Source organism: Capricornis sumatraensis, chromosome 22 (genome assembly GCF_032405125.1).
Source record: "Capricornis sumatraensis isolate serow.1 chromosome 22, serow.2, whole genome shotgun sequence".
NCBI classification, from domain to species: Eukaryota; Metazoa; Chordata; class Mammalia; order Artiodactyla; family Bovidae; genus Capricornis; species Capricornis sumatraensis.
The window spans coordinates 43,071,409-43,092,818 of record NC_091090.1 but is presented as its reverse complement, the minus strand read 5'-3'; the positions used below and the strand labels follow the sequence as shown (position 1 = coordinate 43,092,818).

At 43.3% G+C, this 21,410-nt stretch overlaps 1 protein-coding gene across 1 annotated transcript in view; it reads right to left on the bottom strand.

Annotated features, from left to right (window-relative positions):
* Positions 1-531: 531 nt before the first annotated feature.
* The window catches only part of KIF13A (kinesin family member 13A), a 196,178-nt gene continuing 175,299 nt past the window's right edge, over positions 532-21,410 (bottom strand). The window contains exons 31-40 of the mRNA XM_068961028.1: positions 21,199-21,375; positions 19,419-19,511; positions 19,016-19,168; positions 17,638-17,715; positions 15,322-15,369; positions 14,053-14,158; positions 12,495-12,646; positions 11,878-11,982; positions 5,048-5,839; positions 532-2,050 (exon numbers count right to left, since the gene is read on the bottom strand). Coding sequence (XP_068817129.1) covers positions 2,030-2,050; positions 5,048-5,839; positions 11,878-11,982; positions 12,495-12,646; positions 14,053-14,158; positions 15,322-15,369; positions 17,638-17,715; positions 19,016-19,168; positions 19,419-19,511; positions 21,199-21,375 — 1,725 coding nt within the window. The 3' untranslated portion in view covers positions 532-2,029. The remainder of the gene's footprint in view (positions 2,051-5,047; positions 5,840-11,877; positions 11,983-12,494; positions 12,647-14,052; positions 14,159-15,321; positions 15,370-17,637; positions 17,716-19,015; positions 19,169-19,418; positions 19,512-21,198; positions 21,376-21,410) is intronic.

Sequence of the window (21,410 nt, the reverse complement as noted above, 5' to 3'; positions counted from 1 at the left end):
TTTAAGTGCCGGAGCGTCGGGACCTCGTGTAACCCACCTCGGCCTGCCTGCCGCAGTGGCTCCTTGCTAATGTCGCTCAGTCCAGACCTGGGACTCTCGCCACAGCCCTCCTCCTCTCTCCTCCCTTCGGAGGCTTGTCCCTCCACGCCACGTCACCAGACAGAGCACCAGGAGATGCTGATGGAAGCGTGGGTTGAATCCTGGCTTTGCCGCTTGCTCCCTGTCGCCAGCCACTCCACTTCTGTTTTCCTTTCATCCAGCACTTAATAACAGCAGAACCCATGGCATCCGCTGCTGTGAGGATTAAGCAAGATAAATATCAAAAGGTGGGAACAGTGCCTAGTACATAGTAAACCCTCAATGAATGTTTGCTGTTACTATTATTATTTAAGCCACAGGGACTTGCATACAAACAAATTTGGAAAACTGATCTGAAAGTAGTGGCAGTGTTATTAAAGACAAACAATGGATGTTTTAAAATCGGAATCAGACAGTCTGTATTCTAAAACACACACACGCACACACAATCTGTACCAATTAAATACAATAAAGTTGAAAGGGGATATAAATTACAGTCTTCCTCTTTTTAAACAGTCAATAGGAAAATACTACAGTCAGCTCACTATACACAAAAATCATGAACAGCAGCTTCGCATTAAAATCTCCAATATCTTACTCATTCACGGATGCTACGAACTTCAAGGGAAAAGGTACAGCAGGCTGTACATCCTCGCTTGCTCCCACGACACATTTATTGCTATACATCTTGACCAACTGTACAAGCATCTACACAATAGGTACAGAGAATACTTTTGTAAAAACTTCCGCACACATAATTCTCAGAGTCTCCATCGGTAAAAGAATTTTACCGATGAAGACACACAGCAGAGCCATCTGTCTTCAACCATCTCCTGCGAACACTATGAAGCGGGCCCCTGTGGACTTCACAGCTCCTGTCATCCCTTCAGCGTCTTCCAGAAACGAAACAGAACAACGGCAGAACCACACCACAACAAAAACCTACCAACCCCAAACAAAACCACAAAGAGACGAAAATCAACACCCACCCCACAACCCCACTCTTGGTTTGTCCCTGTGTTTTCTGTAATACTGCTCTCTGCATCCCACCTGCCTGGCTGGGCTGGACCGAGGGACAGGAAAGACTGGGATGAGAGCCCCAGTCACTGTCAACGGTTCCCGAACCACGTCAAGTCAGCAGGCAGCGGACCAGGTGGAAGACCAAAGAACGGAGCCGTGAGATTTTGCAGTGTGCTTAGGAAACACGGCAGAGAATGGCAGCACGTGGCCTGGGAGCCACAGGGCATATGGCACCGAACTTGCAGTCAAACACGTATGTACACATCAAACAAGAGTGGACAGCAAAAAAACATTCAGTCTTAGGTAAGTTCTTTGGTTATGAGGAACGGCATTCTGCAACCTCTGCTGCAAAGAGGGATTTGCAACCTCATTCTCAGGCAAGACCATCTCTTTCATCTGCTTGTGTTCTGAGAGATCGCCCGAGCTGCTTTGTAAGAAAGCCCAGTACCTTACGATTTTCTACAAACCACTTTTATCCATTTCAGTGTGCAGTCCTGTCTCTCCAGACATACTATAGATATACATTTCATATACATAATATATATTATTTATAAAAAAAAATTAGAGCATTGACTCCAGATTCTACAGTAAGAACTGATTAAAATTGTACAAGAATAGTCTGGTTGAATCTGTGGAGGTTTCTACACCGTGGGGGTGTGTAGTGAGTGCAAACAAAAATACTGTCACTTTGTGAAGCCAGGATTTTCGGTTCTCTGGAAGGAAGCAGAGGCTGCTGAGTCACCCGAGTGACAAAGTGCCACTTCTCCCGGCTCGGGAGGGGAGAGGGGAGGAGGTGGCCCCGGAAGCCGTGGCTTCTCCGTGCTGGTGTGAGGTCCGGCCGAGCCGCAGTGTGTTTGATAGATGGGCTGGTGCTCTTGGAGGCGACCGGAGCAGAGATGCTGTGGCCTTCGGAGGAAGTGCTCAGTGCCTCTCACCGAGCAGTGGTGCTCCCCTGGAATGCAAAAGCGGGTGAGTGCAAGCTCCGGTCCCCACCTGCCCTCCCCACCCACGGGGACCAGCCCCTATGAGGGGCTCTTCCTAGAGAATACCACAGGATCCAGTTTACTATGGAATCCAGTTCTGGAGCTTATACTGTACCAGGAAGACTCGAGCTCCAAGGTGAAGCTTCTAGGAAAAATAATGACCCCAAGCCCCGAAGAGAGAGTGAAAAACACGTCACTGCTGGGTCCACACTCGAAGTCAGACCAGGGTGAGCACAAAAGTCAAACCTGAGGACTTCAACAGTCCTCAGGTTTTAACACAGTTAAAACTATGTTTTAATCAGAAACTGATTAAAATCAAGATAACAAAAATACTAAAGCGATTAAAAAAAAAAATTAAAACTCACCATAGTTCCAACATTACCCTGATGCCATAAATATTTTTGTAAATTTCACTTTTAAACCAAGATCTCTGGCAGGGACATGCTATTCTGGAGCAGAACTCAGGTACTGCTCCTGTTGTTGCTGCTGCTGCTGCTAATTCGCCTCAGTCATGTCCGACTCTGTGAGACCCCATAGACGGCAGCTCACCAGGCTCCCCCGTCCCTGGGATTCTCCAGGCAAGAACACTGGAGTGGGTTGCCATTTCCTTCTCCAATGCAAGAAAGTGAAAAGTGAAAGTGAAGTCGCTCAGTCGTGTCCGACTCTTAGCGACCCCATGGACTGCAGCCTACCATGCTCCTCTGTCCATGGGATTTTCCAGGCAAGAGTACTGGAGTACTGGCTTCTAAATAATCAAGACAACGAGTCAAGAAATGGGGGTGGGGGTGAGGGGGTTGCGGTCCCCTTCCCTCTTCTCTAGGCCATGCCTCAAACAGTGTGGCCCTCAGACAGCCTACCCCATGTTCCTCCAGCAGAGGGTTTGTGAAAAGCTTATCCCTCCCCCAACCTGGTACTGAAGCACAATCTGAGGTGTGCAGGGCAGCCACAAATGGGAATCTGGTTTTTTTTTTTTGCTGCTATTATAATTTTCTTTACGTATTTATTTTTGGCTGTGCCGGGTCTTCGTTGCTGTGCGGGCTTTTCTTAAGTTGCTGCAAGTGAGGGCCATGCTCCAGTCGTGGCGTCTGGGCTTCCCGTGGTGGCGGCTTCCTTTGTTACAGAGCACGGGCTTTAGCACACTCGGGTTGCACCACTCTTGGCTCCTGGGCTCTGAGGCACAGGCTCAATAGTGTGACACATGAGCTTAGCTGCCCCACGCATGTGGCATCTTTCTGGGCCAGGAATCAAACCCATGACCCCTGCAATGGCAGGCGGACTCTCTACCACTAAGTCACCAGGGAATAGTTAGTCGCACAGATTGTCCGACTCTCTGCAATCCCATGGACTGTAGCCTGCCCGGCTCCTCTGTCCCTGGAATTCTCTAGGCAAGAATACTAGAGTGGGTTGCCATTCTCTTCTCCAGAGGATCTTCCCGACCCAGGGATTGAACCCGGGTCTCCTGCATTGCAGGCAGATTCTTTACCAACGGAGCCACCAGGGAAGCCCCTGGGAATCTGTATTTTTACGAAGTATCTTCTCCCTACACCCTCCAGTGGGTCTATTGCACATTTAGGTTTGAGAAGCACTGTTCCAGACTGAAGAATTAACCTGGACCACATTCTTCCTGGACTTCTTAGAAAAAGGACTGAAAAGCTGATGTACCAGCAAAGCAGATTCTGCTTAAGATCAGTGTAAAAGGAAGCTGAAGATTTTGAAACAAATCAATGTTTAGCTTGTTAGAAAAGTAATGAGTAACTTTATGCTTATGTTGGGCAAAGAAGTCTTTTTTGAATTGTAAAAGAGACCACTCTGGTATTTGCAGTTAATTTATGAATACGCTATGTATTTGACCACATACTGAAATTTTAAGGGCTAATTCAGAAAACTTGGGGGAGAGGGCAGGGAATAGCACCAAGCTGGGTGGTTTTGCTTCCTCCGCAAAACAGAGAGACGGAAGGGCACCCCGATCATCTTCGCCTTCACCCAGCGCCATTCTAGTTCTGTCAGCTCTTTGCTTTGCTAAGAAGCCTGGTGCTCCCAAACCCTTTGCATGGCTGTGGCTGGGGTCCTGGGTGAGAAGGGACGGTGGGACTCAGAAGCACACCATCTCTTATTTGCATAATTCACTGGTTTCCTTGGGAATATTAGCAAGACCCCATTTCTTTTTGTTCCACTATTAAAATTAAATACTGTAGAAAACCAGCCTGGGTAACTTCCAAAGCCCAAACTTTAATTTCTCAGGGAACCCACTGTTTCCTCAACACATTTTTTATCCTATGGGCACCAAAACGTCTATATTTTATCAAATCTGTGAGGCATACCTTCCCCCTGCCTGCACGTTATAACTCTGAAATTGCTGATATGGTTGATTTTAATTGGAAGTATTTTTTTTCTTAATGATACATACAATAACAGTGTATCTTGGGAGTTCCCTGGCAGTCCAGTGGTTTAAGACTCTGTACTTCCAATGCAGGGGGCATGGGTTTGATCCCTGGTTGGGAAACTAAGATACCATATGTCTTACAGTTTGGCAAAAAAAAGAAAAAAAAAGTGTATCTAATAAAAGAAATCACTGAGTGGATGAAATCTACCATATTTCATATCAGAATCCTTTGAGATAGCCAGGAATTAAACATCTCAGGGAATGAATACGAAATCAATCCTTATCCATGTGAATGCTTAATTCAACAGGAACCTATATGTCAGGTAAAAAAGCCACGGGTCCTATGTAAGTCATAGTTCTCCTCTGAAACTAAGAAAGTAGATTTATAGACTTGTTCCCCCATAGCCAGCTAGCTGGGCAGCATGTGAGCATGGTCCAAGAGGGCTCATCTACCCTGTCAGAAACACCTGGATGAATCTCTCCTACTAAGTCACTGTGAGGAAGGGCCTCTGGGGGTTGGGGCATAATTAGCGGCCATCACTGATATCACCGAACCCAAAGGACCACCCCTGGAATTTATCACCTGGTCATTCTCTGCCGAGGAACATAGCTGGCCAGAGTCCTGTGGCCCATGTGAGACACTCCTACTGTCTGCTATATTTGGTAGGTTCCTCCTACTCGAAAGTTCTCCAGCAGAAGAATCCGTCAAACCATCAAAATCTTTCCCATCTGACACACCCATAAACTCTGTGAAAGAGTGATCTTCGAGGATGCTTGTGGTGTGTTCCACAGTCACCTCCCTGGGGCAGAATTCCCTGGCCGGCTGGCCGTTTTTGCTGGAGCAGGCATCCTGCTCTGAACACGAGCTGGTCCTACAGAGGGTTCTGGAGTTTTTCTCCGGGATGCTGGGGGACAATGGGCTCCCTTTGGCTAAGGCACTGTTTTCCTTGAGTGGCACCACAGTCATCTTATCCTTTCCCAAGCCTCTTTCTAGTTCTGTCAACTCTTTGTTTGAGGATGGTCTGAAATCCTGCACAAGGGATGGTCCGGGATGCTCGCTGGAATCTGTGTCCTTCGTCGGAAGGGCCAGCTGATCTGAGCTGTCACTGGAAGGGACCACCATGTCAGACAGGGTGGCGTTGGAGGCACTGTGGGAAAAGTAGCCACTGGTGATGCTGCTGGTGGTAGGGCTGCGGGACACCTCCTTCTCTAGGACCTTTGAGTTCGTCAGATCGCCTTTAGAAGAAAACCACTCTCTGTTCTCCAAGCTGGCATTGTAAACGCTGAAGTCAGCGAACTCCACAGGTACATAAGGCTGTGAACTTATCAGCTTCCGGCTGAGACCTTCTAGATCATTTTCCTCCTCCTCAGAGTCCTACAGAAACAAAGCAAAAGTCAGCCATGAGCTCCTTATAGCGACTGGATGGTTCAGACAAGTTTTAGATACTCTACTGTTAAAAGCACTTGCCTTCACATGTTTAGGATTGTTTCCTTTTCCTTCCTGAGTTTGGTTAAATCCTGTCACCTGTTTGTGGACACAAGCACCTTATCCTCAGAGATCTATGAGCATGAAACTCTTAACCACTGAGGATGAAGGAGATTTATTTCTTCGGTGCTCACTCAATGCTAATAATTAGAAACCTTTCCTGCATTAAGGGCAAGGATGAAAGGAAGTGCAGTGGACTTCTGATTAGCTCCTCATGATTAGTTTCCTGTTGGAGGTTTTCCCTTTTCTAATTAAATGAGTAGAGGGACTGCCAGAGGCAGGGAAGAGCTGCTGTTTTATTTTTACAATCCTCACCTTGGGGAGTAAAGTACAGAAAAATAAGATGATTTGCAAATGGTTTCTGGGCTATATTACGAGAAGGAAAAGCAGGAAATAAAGGCCCTCACAATAGCAAAAGGGCAAATAACACAATTTCAACAGTCATTCTCAGTATTCCACCGAACACTGTAAATCTATAAAATACTAAATCTGACAATGACTGTTTTCCAGGGTTTTTGAGAAGCAGGGATAGAGCTTTTGACTATAAGGTGAGGAAGATAGTAAGAACTATATGAAAATCTCCTTTGTCAAATAGCTTTAGGATTCTGTTTATCAAGGTTGGTAAATATGCAAGAGTAGGTATTATCAACTTCCAGTCTCTCTTCCCAAGTGAATGATTCTTTTATATTAGGTGGAAAGCAATGTAGAACACTTTCCAAATAAAAAATAATATTCCTATCTTGTTGTTGTTCAGCCGCTAAGTCGTGTTCAACTCTTTGGGACCCCATGGACTGCACGCAGCATGTCAGGCTTCCCTCTCCTCTACTATCTCCCGGAGTTTGCTCAAGTTCACGTCCATTGAGTCAGTGATGCCATCTAAACATCTCCTCCTGTGTCGCCATCTTCTCCTTTTGCCTATTACTATCTAGTCATTTCTAACTAACCTTATAAACATCTGATGACACGGCAAATATTCCTTTTCTCTTCTAAAATGTGACTTTCATTCAACAAATATTCATTAAGCATCCTCTACGTGCCAGGCATTGCCCTAAGACCCAGGAATACCAATGCTGAGCAAAGACAGGTATGGCCCCTGCCCTTGGGGAGTGAGAGCAGCGGGTCCTTGCTCTTAGGACGCCCCTGGACACTGCTGGGTGGATGACATTTCATTCAGTGTCACAACAGGGTGACTGTAAAGACCTGTAAACATTTCCCTCATTCATATCAAGAGAGTGAAGAAATTGGGGAGAGGGAAGGATAGGGAGGGGAGAAGAACACACTCCACAGACACGGCAGATGGAATTCACAAACGAACATAAATATCATCCACTGAATTTCACAGCAACATTCCCTATCTCACAAGATGCTAAATATCTAAAAAATAGCTTACTGTGTTTTAATGCCTCTTAGATTTTAAAACAGCCTGAATATAAATGATTTAAAAGCATCACTAGTCTTCATTCCTTGGCTGTTAATCAGAGGTGACTATTACATATCAGTGATAAAATTCCAGAAATTGGCAAACCAAATTTTTGGCAATACTAACCTTGCTATCTTATTTTTAACTACATTTTAATCAAGTGTTAACAGCACTGTTTCAATGGGGGGTGGGGTAGAGAGTTCTCTCCCCGAGGGCTAGGGGAAAACGTTTGTAAAAAAGGGCACAAATTGGACAGAACTGTCTGAATCTGTATCCTTCACTCTATTTTCTAGATTCTCTACTTGACTTGATTCCCAGATGGCTCAGTGGTAAAGAATCTGCCTGTCAATGCAGGAGACGCAAGGGATGAGGGTTCCATCCCTGGGTTGGGAAGATCTTCTGGGGCAGGAAATGACAACCCACTCCAATATTCTTGCCTGGACAAGAACGGACAGAGGAGCCTGCAGGGCTACAGTCCATGGGGCCACAAAGAGTCGGACACATCTGAGCAACTGAGCTCACACACTACTAGACTTGTTCAGATTCCAAACTGGATTTCAAGTGTTTGTTTCTCTTATAATTCCTTCTAATTTCAGCTGGCAAAGAAGCGTAATCCGCAAGCCCAAGAATACATGACGCAATTGATTACTAAAAAGTTAGCTGTTGCAATGAAAACCAAATTTGAAGATGAGAATTAAATAATCTGGGTCCCTTTTTATGCTTGAAGCTATTTCTTCTGAACACTGAGGAAAGGTCAACCTAAAATATAGCTTTGCTGAGTGAAATATTCAATCACAAATTTAATGTGTAGAAATAGGTATACATATGTTAAAATCAGAAAGATAAACGATTTAGAACGACCTTAATAAGACTGAAGGGTCTACCAAAACAAACAGGGCTCAGGACAAAGTCAGGCATTTGGGGTGGGGTTGGGAGTGGGGGAGTGACCTAAAGAGAAAGGCTAAAGGAATAGGAACACCTAATTCCAGAAAAAATAAAACTGAGTAGAGATTAATCATTTTCCAACATGTAAAAGGAGACGGAAAGTTTATGAAGTTATGGTTTCCAAGGAGAAAAGAGGACTTAAGTGGCTTAAACTGCATTTTAAAGGAATTTGGTTAGACAGACTTTTTTTTTTTTGGCAGTATCTCTTCACTCTATATATTTTATTAAATTTTAAATGGAAGCATAGTTGATTTATAATATTGTGGTAGTTTCTGTTGCACAACAGAGTGAATCAGTTATACATACATACATACATACATATATATATACACACACACATTCTTTTTTATATTCTTTTCTATGATAGGTTATCACAAGGTACTAAATATATTTCCTGTGCTATATAGTAGGACCTTCTTGCTTATCCATTTTACATATTCGAAAAATTTTATGCCAGTGATATTATTTATCATTTTACCTTAAAGGAGACTAAACTAAGCACCTCCCTACTATGTCTTTAGGACAGAGTGAAAACTCGTCCTAAAAGTAGGACACAGAGTCAAGCTCTCCAGCTTCTCTACAGCTGCAATGTTCATGATTTGATTTTTTGAGATTCTGTTTGTGCAGCTGATATTTACCTCTAGACAAAACACCTTGATTTTAAGGAGGAATCAAAACTCACATTAAAGCAGTGAGCAGAAGGACCTTCTGTAAGGACCTTCCCCAATTAAAGTCATTTTCACTCCCATTCTCATCAGTTATCCATCAGAGAGATAGTCTGTTTTCAGAAAGGCTCCATCAGCCAAGGGGCCCTAGTACTTCTGTCCATGGTACTAAGGGGAGGGTGGACCCTTTGAAGAAACAGCAGCAGCAGGGCGATGAAACTGCCCTGTGACCGGGAGCCCCGGGAGTCACTGGGGTCAGCCCCATGCTACTGATGGATGGGCTTTTGTTCCCATGTTCTCGTTTACTGTGAGACCTTGGGCAAATCACTCAGCAAGTCTCGCGTTTCTTTCTCCGTAAGATGAGAGACAAAAGCCATACGCTGTCTGTGCAGGACCCAGGAGAGGGAGAGGTGACTTTCTGTTCTTCCGTCTACTGTGAGACTTTAAAACAGAGACTGCAAAGGTGCCCTGTTACTTTTATGTTAGTCACGGAAGACACAAACTGCATTTGTCTATCTTCTCAAGTTGACGAGACAACAAAACATTGCTTGAAAAATCAAGCACAGCTGTATTTACTGTATTTTATGTGAAATGACAGGTTACTTTGGTAATTGGATGGGCTGAAAAATAAAAGGAACAATGTCCTGATATTGCTTCTCAAACATGATTTCAAACTCCTTTGATCAGAATCAACCACTGATTTGCCCTCTACTTTTCCAACAGTGGAAAAGGAAAGAAAGTAAATAGGAACTCAGGAATGAAGCAGTTTATATCTACTTATAAGAGGAAAAATAAAATGAAAGCTTCCCAGAGAGAAACTAGAACCTCAGTTTAAGCAAGTAGTACCCTTAAAATCTACCGAAACATCCTGGAAAAGCTGCTATCTGAAATAAATCAAACGGTTCAATAGTTTCAGAGATGAAGAGTGTGTGGTGAGCCAGATTTCTAAGAAAGTAGATGCAAGTATCTCAAGTAAGACCCCAGCAAGAAAAATGGCTCCATCGAAGCCTGATTAGTAGGTTTCATGGTGTGTCTGATTACAGAGAATCTAACTGCTGATCAAAGCTTCTTGGATCAAGAAAATCTGGTTCTATCCTATTCTCTGCTAGCTAACAGTCCTGAGATGGGTTTTATTTTAAAATAAGAAAAGGAAAGTGAAGAAAATAACTATGAAGCAGATTGTGAACTGTGAGACTATCTGCAGGGCAGCCCCGAAGGGCCATCCAGCAATTTCTTGATGGTGTGTTCTACCAAAACATATGGTTCAAATAGGTTACAATGTAGTACCCATGCACCATGTAGATGGGTGCCATATCAGTAAACAGATACTCAGCCAGCCAGAGAACTGAAGGAGTAACAAAATTAGACCCTGGCTCCTTTAACCTGGGCCCTCCCAGGTGGCACAGTGGTAAAGAATCCACCTGCCAATGCAGGAGATGCAGGTTTGATCCCTGGGTTGGGAAGATCCCCTGAAGAAGGAAATGGCAACCTGCTCCAGTATTCTTGCCTGGGAGAATCCCATGGGCAGAGAAACCTGTCGGGTTACAGTCCATGGGGTTGCAAAGAGTCAGACACGACTGAGTGACTAAGCGCACACACACACTCTTTGGCCCATGCTGCAGCCCTTATCAGTTAAGCAGGGGGAGGTCAAGTGTGTGACTGGGGAGCTCACTAACATTGGCGGAGATGAGGAGCAGCTGTTGGTGTGCACGCTCTTCTCCAGCAGGGATTAGGGAGGGAAAGAGAGAGAGAGACGGAAGGGGACAATGGTGCCTTTTCTTCTTTCCTCAGTGAACATGCGGAATGATCATTTCTCATGATCCCTGAGCGCTCCGAGCATGCAGGAGCCTGGCTTGCTGCACATCCAGGGGGAGGTTCTAGTTAGCATCACACTGTGTGCATCAGCAGCATCTTCTAGAATCTAGAGGTTCAAACAAAAGACCCTGCGCTGATGACACTCTGGAATGAATCTGAGATGGTGTAGCCAGGGAAGGCAAGGGCCCACCCCGCAGAGCCGACCACATGCAGACGAGAGCAGCAAGCAGACCCCTCCTGCTCCATGCTGCCTCCCGTTTTCAAAGCTTGGGAAACCACAGGAGAATGAAAGCTGAGGCACAGAATCTGAGAATTCTCTCCAGGCCCCAGAACATACACTTCCGTTTTTAAATTAAGGTAGTGCTTATGATCCCCAGTGCCTAGGATGTAGTGTTTTAAAAAGCATTTCTCAAATTTGAAATGTGAAAACCGAGCGCTAGGGAATGAGGTTTTTCAGGTAGAGTTTCAACCTACCCGTGGTAAAAACAGAGAAGCCATCCTGAAAGCAAGACTGACACCAAGGGAGCTGGAATCTATTTTGCCAGCAAATGTAAAGAGGCTACCTGAGAGGTCCGGATGATGAGGATGGCCAGTGATGGATGGCGGAGCAGCTACAAACTACAGGATAATCTTGGCAACAGCATCAGGCAACACAAGAAAAGCTATCACACATCCACACCTAAATGCATGATTACTTACTCCAAGTAAGTGCAATTCCTCAAGGTAGATTAACTTCAGAATCTGGGCAATGTGTACAGGCTCAATAGAAAGATTCAATATTAGTTCAAGTGATTGTTACACATTTGAAAGACTAGAATCATTAAAGGTGCCTTTTTTTTTCTAAGCAAATTTATACTAAGCAAAATAATAATAAATCAGTAAATGGAACACAGAAAAATCACAGGTCACGGCCACATTCATGCAAAATTTCATTACTGATGGTCACATGTGTAAGAAGAAGAAGAGAAAAAAAAAGCCAAGACTCAATACATCTCTTAATTTCTTCTAAAGTATTTGGATGATTGTGAAAGGGCCTTAAACCCACCACCAGGCAATAGGACAGAAATGGTTCCAGGACTTACAATCTTCTTCTCACGTTTGCTATTGAGTTCTACTGGCATGCTGCTGCCATTGCTTCCCGAGGGCACAATGCAGCCAGGATTATGTGCCTGAGATGGAGACATGCTCTGCAAAGGTTAAGACACACAGATGCATCACACAGGAGACGGCGGTGGCCGAGAAACACCTTAAGTACGTACGTGCACGTTAGAAAAGCAACGCAAATACTTGTATTATGTGTGAGTAGTACAGCCAACAGTTCTGCAGGCTTGAGGTCAGCTACTGATGAAATCTCCCAAGACTACATAGATTCTATGCAAACAGTGTAACTGGATTTATCACATTAAAAAAAAGCCTTTTCTATCGGCAAAAAACCGAGGGAACACCTCTTTCTCATTTGAAATACTCTGAAAAAAGCCATAAGCACAAGGAAAATAATAGCAATAACAACAAACAAGAAATTCTACTACGACCCTGTGTGCTTGAGAAAGAGGTTATTTATTCCTGAACAGGATCCATGGGGTGATAACCCATATATGCCAACCTGTGGCATCTGACTGTGTTAATGCAAAGCGTTACTTCTGCAGGGGCACAGCGTGTCCATTCTATTGTACAGGGTACAGACAAGTAAAGCATTTACCTCCTGGCTTAGAAGAGGCCTTGCTTCAAGCGCTATCCTTTTCTTACGCTCCTCTTTTACAGGCATTAGGGGCTTGAAAAACTTTGGTGGCTGAGGAGAGAATGCTTTGAAAGGGCTGACTGTTAAGGCATGAGGATTCTCTGATGTACAACCTGGGGAAGACAAAAGGCACGGGTTTACAGGCACAGAGCACTTTAAGCAACCCACAGGGAGCGAGGCAGGGACGGAGCCAGAAGGAATATCTGGCGGAACAAAAGAATTAATGTGTGAATGCAGCTGACCTTGAACATCGCGGGTCTGAACTGCATGGGTCCACTCACACATGGATTTTTTTTCATTAAATGTACAGTCGGCCCTCAACAGCCTCAGGGTTTTGCCTCCGAGGACTACGGAGGACTGACTATGGGACTTGTACGCAGTGGCTCCAGGAACCAGTGGCCCTCAGATATCGAGTGATGGCTATATTTGATTGAGCATTAAAACAGGTCAGCAAGAATGGAGATGTATCTACAAAGGTAAAAAGAATCGTCGCAGGCCTGGACAGCTGCAAAGAAATCAGAAACCAAATTTTCTACCTTCTTGTCAAGATCCAGCCTGAGCATCACTTCACAGACCAACTTCAACTCACGCTGATTTTCTATTTCTCTGAATTCTCAGAGCCCATATTATCTGTAAACGCATTTTGGCACTTTCTGATTTACTGGCTTATTTTCTACATATCTCATCTTCACAGCTGGATTTTAAGATCTTGGCATCTTTTGGTTTCTGTCCATGCATAAGGCAAGGGAGAGACTCAGTCTTAACTCAGTAACTGAGTACTATGTAAGTTCTCTCGCAAGCCACTGTTCCCTGAAGCCACCTTGCTCCATATGACTAAGGAAGCACAATTCCTTTTTTCTTGCTTTTACTCACTTTTTACTTTTTGGGGCCTCTATTTCTCCTTCTATATTTTTCTCCTCAATTCACTATTGAAGGTACAAAGGAACATAGTAGGTAAAATATAAGGTATAGATAAGGTAATAGAGCTGATTGACAAATTCTAAGAATGCTATTCCTTTCAGGGCACTAGGAAATTACATATTTAGGCAATAATGTTGTCACTGACCAAATTCATTTCTGGTATCATTTTTTAAATTTCCTTAGGAGTCAAGAGACATATTCTCTTAAAAACACACTTTGATTTGATTTGAGCACAAAACCATGATGGAGGTGGATATGCTTTTGGTAAAGAATGAAATCTAACCATAATGTAATACTAAGATTTGTATGTGTCTCAAAGTTGATTTCAAATCAGGAAATGGTACATGAAATGTGATTTGAAAATTACAAGTGCTACACAAAAAGCCTATTATTAATTGGATGATATAATGGATATAAAGAAAAGAAAATCAAATAAGTGAGCAGGATATGTTCTATTCAAGAAGACACTTTTGGATCATTTAGCAAACTAGAATTTCAGCTTTCTATCTTATTAAAGCCATTTAGAAAAGAATTTCTCCCCACGCCTTTCCTAAGAGATTATAAAGAGATAACACAGAAAAAAATATTTCACCACTACCTTCTTTACTCCTTCGAGGTGAATCCCTAGGCAAAGTTCCATAACATGATACATCCTGGTAACTCGGGCTGTAGTCAGACATGTCTAACTGGTTCTCTGGCCAACCCTACAAGGTAGAAACATGGGTTAACTGTAATTATGTTCCTCTAAAATGAGAAAAGAAGCCTGATTGGAATTTTTTCCTATTTCTTTTTATGGCAGTATGTGCTCTTCTTTTCTTAAATTATAAAATAGATCTAACATGTATAAAAGTATGGAACGATATGACAAGTGCTATTGTAACCAAGTGAAGAAATGTTGATAGCTTATTCTATTCATTCAAGATTTAATAAAATCATTACAGATATAGTGAAATCCTCTTTTGGACCCCTACAGGACTCATTATTTTTTTTAAATATAAATTTATTTATTTTAATTGGAGGTTAATTACTTTACAATATTGTATTGGTTTTGCCATATATCAACATGAATCCGCCACAGGTATACAAGTGTTCCCCATCCTGAACCCCACTCTCGCCTCCCTCCCCTACAGGACTCATTAAAGCTCCACTTTTATAAATCTGTTATGTACCTAAGACGACCAGATAATTTAAAGATCAACCTATAACACTTGGGAGTGAAACATTTCCACTGATAATTTTTCCTAGGTGGCAGGCATAAGCTTGGACTGCCCCAGGCAGATTAGGTGGTATGGTTACTCTCCATATACTTGATATGTAAAATTTGCAAGCTGGCAAAGATACTGGTATACTAAATGGGGAAACCTCCTTTTTATCACATATACTTAGCTAATCTTACTTCAGCTTCTCAGGAAATATCATCTCTAAGGACTAGATTTTAAAATGCTTGAAGGCATAATCTGTTTTGATATTTTCTGAATCATCTACAGTCCCCAAAACAATAATTTACATATGAATAAGATAATGCTGTACAATATCCTTAATTTCAAGTTCCTAATTTTCCCCATTTGAAATAATTTTGACTTTGCTATGGTGGATGTAGTCATTTAGAGTTAGATCCATAAACATATATTTATTTGATTATGTATGCAATGATCCTGATATGGAACATATCCTGCTAAGTAACAATGTAATACTCAGAGTGCATAGCAATTTCACATCAAGTACTTGAACTTGGAAATGGACACGTGGAGACAATGATCTGCATCAGTTTAAGGTGGGAAGTTCAGAGACTTTAAAAACACCAAGATAACTTAAATTTCCAGACTTAGATCCCACTAATAACCTGGCCACGCCCACAGGCACACACCTTCTCATCATCGTCAAAGCCAGAAAGGTCTGGTCGACTGGAAGAGACCTGTAAGAGATGAATGGTTTCATCAGTGTGGTTTATATATTTAACATAACTAATTAGATAAAATATCACACATACAGTTGAAGGTTGTATGACCATCTCCTTCCCCTCATTCTTTCTCCTAATATTTATTATTTCCTTATTTATTTGAATTTATCATAATTGTGCTGTAATATTTACCATTACCTTTAAAAAAGTATTCAGATTTTCTTTTTCTAACTTAAAATATTTTATCCATAAATATTTCTCTATGACTCTCTAGAAGATAAGGAATTCCTATTCTCTTTGTGAAATCGTAATATCTCAAAAGATTAAGCAATTCCTAAATAGTATCAGATATCCCAGTAGTGGTTAAATGTCTATAAACACTATCACAGCTAATTCTGAGTCAGGATCAAAGCAGATCATCCATTGCAACTAGATGATACATATTATAAGTCTTTTTTAATTTGAGCTTTCCTTTTTTTCACCCTAACAATAGCTCTAATACTTTCATTTTTTTCTACCATCTAGCATTCTGCAGTACAAATGAAATAACAGGAAAACTAGGCTAAACATGGAGAAGGAAATGGCAACCCACTCTAGTGTTCTTGCCTAGAGAATCCCTTGGACAGAGGAGCCTGGTGGGCTGCTGTCCATTGGGTCGCAGAGTCGGACACGACTGAAGTGACTTAGCATCTATGCATGCGTTGGAGAAAGAAATGGCAACCCACTCTAATATTCTTGCATGGAGAACCCCAGGGACAGAGGAGCCAGGTGGGCTGCTGTCTATGGGGTCGCACAGAGTTGGACACGACTTAAGTGACTTAGCAGCAGCAGCAGGGCTAAGGAACTCCCTCTTTAACTGCATCCCTCAAGTATTGGTATATGTATCACTGGGTTTTTTTTAATCATTCAGTTCTAAATACATCCTAATTTACATTATGATCTCTTCTTTGATGCCTAAATTAATTAGACTGTTTCCCCTTCCCCCCCCCCCAATTTACAACTTTATGAGTCTCATCAGTTAAAAAAACTGAAATGTGGTCAGAAAAAGTGATCTGTTTGAAAGTGATTATAGGGATTTGCTTTTCGGACTACTGTAAGGCAAGTTTCATGAATGTTCACCAAGGGGACTTCCCTGGAGGTCCAGTGGTTAAGACCCCAAGCTGCCAATGCAAGGGCACAGTTCAATTACTCGTCAGGAAACTAAGATCCTACACGTCACGCAGAATCAAAAAATATTAAATAAATGTTCATTGTGTTTGTAACCATTATCTGGCAATTCTTGAGAATGGGAAAGCAAATCAGTTTTCCTTGAGAGGATCTGTCTTTCACTCTGCTGCTTCGAGAAGGAGGCTACTTTGAAGTGGTCCACGCACTCCTCTGTCCTTTCTTCCTATGACAGTGTCACCTTCCACTAGACACAGTGTCTGTCAACTGGGTTTCCTCGCTGAAATGGTTTGTTGAGGAAGGTCATCAACATGAACAGCCGGCACCACGGGAGGGTCTATGTGGAGGTGCTTGGCGCCCTATCACACCGATAGTGAGATCCTTGGGGCAGCTAGAAGCGGGCACAGAAACAGACTGGAGAGCAGTACTCCGAAGCGCTGGCACAGGACCTCTGACCCCACCATCTATAAACCAGCATGCAGTTCACATCCCAAGAAACTTCTTCCAAGGACATGCAACTCTATGTGGAGAAATTTGCAAGATTCCACTAAAAGCTTGGGGCTTCCCTTGTGGTTCAGATGGTAAAAAATCTGCCTGAAATGTGGAAAACCCAGGTTGGATCCCTGGCTTGGGAAGATCCCCCAGAGTAGGGAATGGCAATCCACTCTAGTATTCTTGCCTAGAGAATTCCCATGGACAGAGGAGCCTGGCGGGCTACAGTCCATGGGGTCACAAAGAGTCAGATACAACTGAGCAACTAATGCAAACACACACACACACACAGACTCTAAAAGCTCAGTCCTGTTACTCATAACAGTTTGTGGGCAACATACACACACACATACAAACTCTAAAAAGCTCAGTCCTGTTACTTGTAATAGCTTATGGGCAACATATACACATACATACACACACACAAAGCTCAGTCCTGTTACTTGCAATGGCTTTCTGATGGGCATCCCTAGAGCAGCGGAGCAGGCTTGGCACCCTGGGATGCCCACACCTGAGCCAAATGTAAACCTCCCCGCTGATACACCCTGACCTGATTCCCCTGACTTGCCGCACCCCAAACCCTGAGATGAGTCACTTGGACGACAGCCCCGCCGCGGGTGAGCTCACATTGTGAACGTTGGGCGTGCTGAGGCTTCGCCGCAGGTGCCGAGCTTTGGTGGAAAGCGCTTCTTTGACCGTCACCGCCTGCAAATTTGAAAATGACATTGATTTTTCTTCCTCCGATGACAAAAGGAATATATGTTTATTGTGAAAGATTTCAAAAGTATAGAAATAAATGTCATTTCAAGCCTATACTACCAGCCCTCCCCACCCTGTATTTACAAAACTGGAATCTTATTGTTTTCACTAATATTTTTTTTTGCTTAATTTATGAAAAATATTTTTCATAAATAAAACCAGGAAGACTGATGAACTGAAGGTATTTTACGTTGTAGCTTTACATACAGGTGGGTAGAGAAAGCATGGATGAAATACCACTAACTATATATGTTACTTGTGAAGCTACAATCAACTTTCATGCAGCTTGTGTTTCACTGTGCCACAGTTTGGGTGGGACTTCCACTAAAGGAAGATTTTTCTGAGAGATGCCAATCTTGGTCCTCTTTTTGCTCAAAGCACACTTTTCATAACTTCTACTGCCTCTATCGAGGGACCCCCTCCTCTGGAGTTTCATGACCTAGTGGATTATTTTCACCTGGCAGTATCTTGCCACAGAGGTTAACCTTGGTCCAAACACTAGGGAGAGAGAGAGAATGTGGTTAAGGATGCGGACTTCAGAGTCAAGCGTTCTGAGTTTGTACCAATTCTTAGCTGGGTGCCCTTGGGCGGGGTGGCTCACTGCTGTCAGCCTCAATTTTCTCATTTACAAATGGAAATGATGACAGGATTTACCTTGCAGGGTTGCTTACTTATTTTTTAAAAAATTTTATGGTAAAGTCACATAATATAAAACATACTATTTTACCCATATTTAACTGTACAGTTCAGTGGCACAAAGTACATTCCCATTGTTGCGCAACTCCCACCATCATCCATCTTGAAGATGAAATAATGGGGCTTCCCTAGGAGGGGGTCAGTAAAATGCACTCATCTGAATTCATGTCACTCTTTTGTCAAAGTAACTATTTTGTGTAATGAGATGGCTACTTAAGTCTTCCTTCTCTCATGGGTTGAGAGAGAAGGTGTGTTGGTAAATAAGTTCATCTTTATCCATTTGGGGTAAAGGCTGGTGATCTCTCAGATGGTACAGAATCTTCCTGCAATGCAGGAGACCGGGGTTTGATCCCTGGGTTGGGAAGGTCCCCTGGAGGAGGGCATGGCAACCCACTCCAGGATTCTTGTCTGGAGAATCCCACGGACAGAGGAGCCTGGTGGGCTACAGTCCATGGGGTTGCAAAGAGTTGGACACGGCTGAATGGCCACCACTGTCAGTTTTCACTTGCTGGTGATCTCACCCTCTGGTCCAGACCCTGCAGTTACTTGCCTGCCGGAGTCGTTCCAGGCTCAGAATGTTCTCCACCTGCAGCACGCCCCGCGTGTACTTCTCGATGTACGTCTCCCCATCCGACGTGCCTTCGTTCTCACTCCTCGCGGCCATGAGAGCCAGCGTCTCCCGGTCCTCAATCTCCTCTGTTGCCTAAGGAGACAAGCAGGCACCTACATTACTTGCAAGGATTGTAAATATTTGTAAATATTGTTACAAAAATATTTACAAATACAAATAATTACAAAAATAATATTAAAAATTACAAATACTTGTAAATATTGTTACGTGAACAATATTTCTCTCAAAATTGTGGTGAGAAAATGGTTTAAAAGTTTTGAGACCTAACTCGTTCTCCAATACTCAGATTCTGACATTTCAAAAAAGTAATACGTGCTTTTACCTTTGGTATGTTGGACACTATTTCATAGGTTACACCACAGGAATAAAATATATTCTTCAGTGATATTCTCCTCTTCAAACTCTGGGTGAAACTCTGGTAGAAAAGGAAAGCTGAATTAAGCGATGTGGAAAATATAAGCTATTTAGTAGTATATAAATTATAAAAAAAAAAAATCAATGACTATATTTTTGATACACACTACAAAGTAAAACAGAAGAACACTGAATGGAAAAATCTTTGTCCTCAATCCTGAAGGACGGTAACATCTAGCTATTAAATCTGGGGATTAGATGACAGAATTTGCAGTCCAACCAGGTCTTTCTGTGGTTGCTTCTCTTTTCTGTGTGCATGTTTAGCTGCTCAGTTGTATCCGACTCTTTGCGACCCAGTGGACTTTAGCCCGCCAGGCTCCTCTGCCCATGCAATTCTCTAGGCAAGAATAGTGGAGTGGGTTGCCATTTCCTACTCCAGGGGATCTTCCCCACCCAGGGATGGACCCCAGGTCTTCTGTGTCTCCTGCACTGGCAGACCAATTCTTTACCACTGAGCCACCTGGGAAGCCCACGTTATACATTAACACACTATACATCATCATGATATATAATTAATATTGCCTATCAAAAGTTTTACCACTGTTTAAAAAAAAAAAACCTGAAAGTGATTTTTAAGCTGTACATTTTCTTCAAGAAAAGAGATTCTTTGCTTTTACTCCAGGGGAAAAAGCACATTTGGAAAAGTTTCTCTCTTAGGAGAAATCTGGGATTCACTGCTTCTCTTTCCCATCCCATCTGCTATCTTTCTTCTTGATGCTGTCAGGGTTTAATCAGTCCATCCTGGCAGCATCAGAAGTCAGCTCAGAGCATCCGTTCTGCTGACAGTGCTTCTGAGATGGGATCTGGGGAGGTGTTAGCAGACGGACTTATATGCAGCCTGCCTTTGTCCTGCTTTTGTCATTAACCTGCTTGAGCCAGGTACTTAACCTTTTTCAAACAGAGAAATGTCATAACTTCACTGCCTCCTAGGGTTATGGGTCTCAAACTGGTCAAGGTGGAAGAGTTCTTTGCTGGATGACATTGAGTTCTGCTATCCTCAGACCCTGTCATCTTAGATAAATGAGAATCAGATTATAACCTGGTAGCGACTTGCACAGCCACTGAATTAACACCCCCAAACACCACTTTGTGATAGCAAGGAGCAAGAAACTTGGTGCTCATACAAAGGTGGCGCTGGCGGTAAAGTGAAGGGAGAGTCGCTCAGTCGTGTCCGACTCTTTGTGACCCCATGGTCTATACATTCCATGGAAATCTCCAGCTCAGAATACTGGAGTGGGTAGCCTTGCCCTTCTCCAGGGGATCTTCCCAACCCAGGGATGGAACCCAAGTCTCCCACATTGCAGGCGGACTCTTTACCAGCTGAGCCAGCAGGGAAGCCCAAGAATACTGGAGTGGGTACCTTACCCGTTCTCCAGCAGATCTTCCCAACGCAGGAATCAAACCAGGGCCTCCGGCACTGCAGGCAGATTCTTTACCAGCTAAGCTACCAGAGAGCTGTCAGTAAAGAATCTGCCTGCAATGCAGGAGACATAAGAGATGCCGCTCCATCCCTGGGTCGGGAAGATCCCCTGGAAGAGGAAATGGCAACCCCCTCCAGTAATTCTTGATTGGAAAATCCCATGGGCAGAGAAGCCTGGAGGGCTACAGTCCATGGGCTCGCAAAGAGTCAGACATGATTGAGTGACTAAACAACACCACGCAACGGCAGAATCAGGCCCTGTTACTACCTGTTTGTTGTAAATGTTGGCTGCAATCCGTTTTCGCAAGACCAGCTCCATAGCCGCCGGGTGGCTGAGCTGGACCGTGGTCTTCACTATCAGGTAGATCCTCTCATTCTGTGGGGTGACCCTGTTCAAGTGAACGGAATCATGCACTGAGGAGTCCCAGGAGGCTGTGGCTGAAACCTAGGGACCCAGGAAGGAGGGGGACATGGAGATAA